Source organism: Equus caballus, chromosome 6 (genome assembly GCF_041296265.1).
Source record: "Equus caballus isolate H_3958 breed thoroughbred chromosome 6, TB-T2T, whole genome shotgun sequence".
Taxonomy (NCBI): domain Eukaryota; kingdom Metazoa; phylum Chordata; class Mammalia; order Perissodactyla; family Equidae; genus Equus; species Equus caballus.
In genome coordinates this window covers 85887385-85892943 of record NC_091689.1, presented here as the reverse complement: position 1 = coordinate 85892943, position 5559 = coordinate 85887385, and the positions used below count along the sequence as shown (strand labels likewise).

The window sequence follows — 5559 nt, the reverse complement described above, 5'->3', positions numbered from 1 at the left end:
CTAATCCAAAACTTGAGAAAGAGCTATGCACATATATACATTTGTATACAAGTATATTTCAGCTTAGTCAGAAAGCAGAACTTACCTTCTGTGGAATTAAAGAAAGTGAACTTATCCTACCTACATGTCTAAAATGGCTATTTCTTCACTATTTTCTAGTTTGTATGTATGTATGCATGTATCTACTTGTATCTATTGGGTTATTATGGGATTTGGAAATAAGGAGATTATTTAGCACCATATCTACAAAAGCATACATATTAAAGATCTATGCTTTTTTTATCAATAAATAAATTATACAGACATACGCTATTAAAGTGAGCAAAAAGTCGTGTTTCTTGGTTTTTAAAATAAAGTATTTGCATACTTTGAAAAAAGTATATGACATATAAAAATTTTTTTCCGGAGAAACTGCAAGATGATGAAACTAATTTCTGTCAAATATAAATGAAAATCACAAAATTCTATTGTCTGTGTACAGTAAGTAAAATATCATATCAATATTTATACACTGTCTCTTCCATTCTTGGTGATCATATTCTTTACCTAAACAAAACTCAAAATACAATTTTACTTTTTAAAATAATTATTGTTTAAAAGGTTGCAACTAACCCAGTGTTCAGTAGAATGGGGGTCAGTGAGACATAAGAAAAGTTATTTAAACTCAATAAGAAATATATTAAACAAATGTGCTTGCAAATTGCTAGAAAAAAATAAAAAGAATAAACAGGGATGAGAGGGAGGTCATTGTGATTTGAAGAAGCTACTGAAACTTCATGAGTATATTTTTAAAATTGCCCTGCAATGTGTCTCTAATTCATGACACTACATCATTTTATTTGCTTGAGAAAAATACAGCCTTCCTCGCCATGTCCATGAAGGCTCGCTTGACTTGCTGATTCCTCAGGCTGTAAATAAAGGGGTTCAGCATGGGGGCTACTGAGGTGTTGAGCACAGCAACTCCCTTGCTCAGAGATACTCTGTCTTTTGCTGAGAGTTTAATATACATAAAAACGCAGCTGCTGTAAGAGATACAGATGACAATCATATGAGATGAACATGTGGAAAAGGTCTTTGTCCTCTGACTAGTAGAAGGAATTCTAAAAACGGTTCTGATGATATATATGTAAGAGAGAATTATTAATGCCAAAGTGAACATTAGAGTAAACACAGCATAGGAAAACCCCATTATCTCTAGGAATTTGGTGTCTGAACAAGAAAGTTGCAGCAGGGGAAAATAATCACAGGTAAAATGGTCAATAATATTAGACCTACAGTAATCAAGGTTTAAGAGCAAAATGAGTGCAGGGAATATGAATAAGAATGAAACTAGATATGAAGAGAAGACAAGGAGTGTGCAAACTCTCCGATTCATGATGGTCATGTAATGCAGAGGTTTGCAGATGGCGATATAACGGTCATAGGACATGGCAGCCAGAAGGTAGAATTCAGTGGCTCCCAAGAGAATGAGAAAAAATAACTGAGCAATGCAATTACTAAAGGAAATGGTTTTATCTCCTGAAATAATGGTGCCCAGGAATTTGGGTATACTGACAGTTGTGAATGAAACTTCTAATAAAGAGAAATTTCTAAGGAAGACATACATGGGGGTCTGGAGGTGGGAATCCAGCAGAGAAAGAGTGATGATGGTCAGGTTCCCAGTGATGCTGAGCGTGTAGGTGATGAGCAGAAAGGCAAAGATCACTACTTGAAGCTTTGGGTCATTTGACAGTCCCAGGAGGATGAACTCTGTTATTTCTGTCTGGTTTCTCATTCTTCAGTTGCTTATTTGTTTTCCTCCTGCCAGACCTATGGACCAAAGCACAAACAACAAACTTGAAGAGTGGCTGGACAAATATCCAAGTGTGCATCTGGAATTCGGTTGAGGTAGTATGTCATTTCACCTTAGGGGAAATTTAAAGCAAATTGATAATAACAGTGATCCTTTGTATTCCTCTATTTACACGTGATAAAACTCTTTGATTGAGGCAAGCTGGAAAAAAGTCAGTATCATAAAGCTTGCAGTAGTTGGGTAGGGATTTGTTCCCAGACTTTTCTGACTCCAAATACAAGCTGTGAACTTTCAGAGATGTGACCAGGAGGTTTGTTCCCAGCAAGAACCACCTCTGTGCTATTGCTCCAATCCCTCTACAACTTTCCTAGGCTGTGTTAGTTAAAACTTTAATTACATGGAGAATCCTCAAAAATGGGAATGATACTTTATTTTTTTAAAGTGACTGTTTTGTCTTCAGCCTTCTATCAACTTTTGCTCACACAGCTTTTCCAACTCCTACTACTACTGCGTTGGAACTCAGAAACACTAAAGTCATTGCCATGAGCAACCTCAGATGTAGAGACAGAGGTGAGAAAGAGGTAGAAAATAAATTAAACTGGAAGTGCTTAAAGCTGATATTGATTACATCTGAATCCCTGGCAATATTTTGTGACATTTCAGCCTACTTATGTGTTGTTTTTTATGCCTTTTATTCTTATACAACTTATTTCCCTGTTTATTTAAAATGACCGTTATTATTATTATTACATTGAAGAATTTCCCTCAAAGAGTTATACAAGTGCTCCCCAAGAAAGCTGCGGTAAATTAAATTTCTTTATTTGTATGTGTTCTTAAAATAGTTTATTTATTTTTTAAAGTTAATTTTTATTGAGTTTATGATAGTTTACAATCTTGTGAAACTTCAGTTGTATATCATTGTAAGTCATGTTGTAGGTGCACCCCTTCACCCTTTGTGCCCACCCCCCATTCCCCCTTTTCCCTGGTAGCCACTAATCCGTTCTCTTTGTCCCCATGTTTAAATTCCTCATATCAGTGGAGTCATACAGAGATTGTCCTTCTCTATCCGGCTTATTTCACTTAACATAACTGATGATTGGATAAAGAAGATATAGTATATATATACAATGGAATACTACTCAGCCATAAAAAAATAAAAATTGTCCCTTCCACAACAACATGGATGGACCTTGAGGGAATTATGTTAAAATAGTGTTTTAATTTTTTCTTTTGAAAATAAAATTTAAATGATATTACTGTAGATATTTCCATAAGGAAGAGTGAGGACATCTAGGTTTGAATCCAAGTCACTTACTAGATCTGAAAAACCACTTAGTCCCTCTCTGCTTCATCCATAAATACACTGTTTATTCCTCTGTAAACAAGCCTATCTCATTAGGTTATTGTGAACATTAAATGAGTTAATATATGTGAAGCATTTAGAAAATTGCTTAGCATTTAATGAAAGTCTTATAAGCCTGTCCTCAATGGAGAAACTATTCCCTACCCACTGAGCTGAAAACCTTGGGATTAAGATGGTGTCCTGTGTAAAAAGCTATCTCTAAGATAAAGAGTAACAAATAAATTTAGCAGCAAGAGAATCACATAGGAACACTACCAACAAAAGAAAATGAGGTAGAATCACTTGGTCGTACAGTACCTGTCAGGCATTCTAGGCAACTGAATCTTAGCCTTGTTCTTCCACTTCGTGTACGTGGTGACCTCTCCCGCCATGGTGTATCTGCCTTCTCCACCCCATTACCAGCCCCCATACCACCCACACACACAATCCACTTATCTCATCTTCAGCTAGAATTCGATCACCACAGTTGAGGCACATTAGGTATTTGCAGCACGTCAGCGTTGCCACACACAATGGCCACTTCATTTCTCTGCCCCTCATTAGTAATAGCAACCTTTATAAGAATGAATGTGAAACTTGCATTAAATAAAAAACATGTATGTAACTGGCATTGTGAGTAGCAGATTTCAATGACACCCAAATTCACCTCTTTCCTTGTTCCCTCAATACTAGGTTTAATAGCCATTGTAAGAGTTTGTAAGAATCTTATAGTCATTCTTCCCAACCCATGACACATCCTGTGCCGAAATCTCCTGTGAACTTCTCCACTGTTCTGTGAATTTCTGAAGGTTAGAACAGAGTCTCACCTTCAAAGTTATTGCAACATAATCCAGTGCCTCGTATAGTCATAGTAGGTTTAACATAAACACGTCTAATTAATTAATTAGTGTTGAGTTTATCATTGAATTACCTACTGCCATCAGGTGCAATTCTCTATTTTATGCCAAATTCTAGGCTGAATATTAAGTAGGTTGTATCTTTGTTTTGCAAGATGTATTTTCCTACACTATCTACCTTTCAAGAAGTATTCATCTACCTGACCTAAATTCCCTGTGGTAAGTAAATTTATAATGAAAGATATGTAAAGGAAGCCAAAATTGTTGATATATAATTTAAAAGAAAATTTCATAAAACATCATTTCAAAATTCCTTTCCTTCAATTTCTTTACAGTTCATCCTTCTCATTAAGTTTACTCTCGCTCAGTGCCTTCACGCTTCCTTCGTCAGGGTTTGCTGTTCATTGAAAGAACTAGTTTTTCACAACACCTTGAAGTTACCAAATGCATTCTCAACAAATAGACAAGATTTGGTTTCAATCTCAAGATTGAAATTTCTGCGATAACTTACTGACATTGAAGAGCTAGGTGTTTAAAAAAAAATATTGTAATATTATGATTCTATAGGGAATAATGTATCATTGCACTCTGTTTTTAACCTTATTTCAACTTTTTCGCATATTTGTTTTTCCTCTTAAGTTTCCCGTTAATTTTAACACTTTTCTGAATAATAAGACAACGACTTAAAGCTTTTGGCTACTGATTAAGCCTGTGAAGGAGTGTGTGAAGAGCTGTGAAGAAAGGTATTCATAGATATTTTAAGGGTTCATGTGATCATCACTGAAAATGAAAACTTTTTAGTCAGTCGTCTAGGACCAGAGAAAAACAGCCTTAAGGAGACTCTAGCAAAAAATGATCCAATGCCACAGAATTGGAGGTGGGATACTATACTTTTCATGAAAAAATATTTAAGAAATTTCAATGGATTGTATTCATTTACCAATGTCAAATAAGCCTGATAAGAATTATCTGCATTCATTCCTCAGCCTTCTGCGAGAAATAAACTTCAATGTTTAACAAGGTGCATGTGATTCCCAGAGCTTTTAGCCATTGCATGGATGTATTCATGCCGAGTATGGAGGATATCTCCAAGTATTTAACTCATCTTTTCAGCTTTTTATTTCTGAATGTTGATCCATTTTTGCCCCTGGAAGAACATGCTCTAGGTTATTAAGCTTTATATTAACTTCCACCCATTTCATCAAAATCAATTCTTACTTGTCTTTGAAGTATCTCTGAGACAGAATCGTTGAGTTATTTGAAATGAAAATCAACAATAAAATTTCATATTTGTTAAATAAAATGTTTAAAAAAGCATCTTCAAGGTTTCATTCTGAAAACACCTTCATATCTTGCTCTTCCAAAATCCCCACCATGAAGTTCATATTAACAATAACCCTTTAAATAAACTAGATATTGCTGATTTCATTGATGTCTAAGGTAAGAAAAGGACTCTATATTAAAGGATATATTAAGTTTGAAGGACCAAAGGATGTTCCTCCAAGAGACTGAGAGAAGAGCTTTATGATCCTTCCATTTTATTTCTGGTGTGTTTTGTGGTTGGTTTT

General features: G+C 35.1%; 1 protein-coding gene across 1 annotated transcript; it reads right to left on the bottom strand.

Annotated features, from left to right (window-relative positions):
* Positions 1 to 835: 835 nt before the first annotated feature.
* OR6C1X (olfactory receptor family 6 subfamily C member 1X) lies at positions 836 to 1774 on the bottom strand. Its single transcript, NM_001390862.1, has one exon. The coding sequence runs from the start codon at positions 1772 to 1774 to the stop codon at positions 836 to 838; it is 939 nt and encodes a 312-aa protein (NP_001377791.1).
* Between the last annotated feature and the right edge of the window lie 3785 nt (positions 1775 to 5559).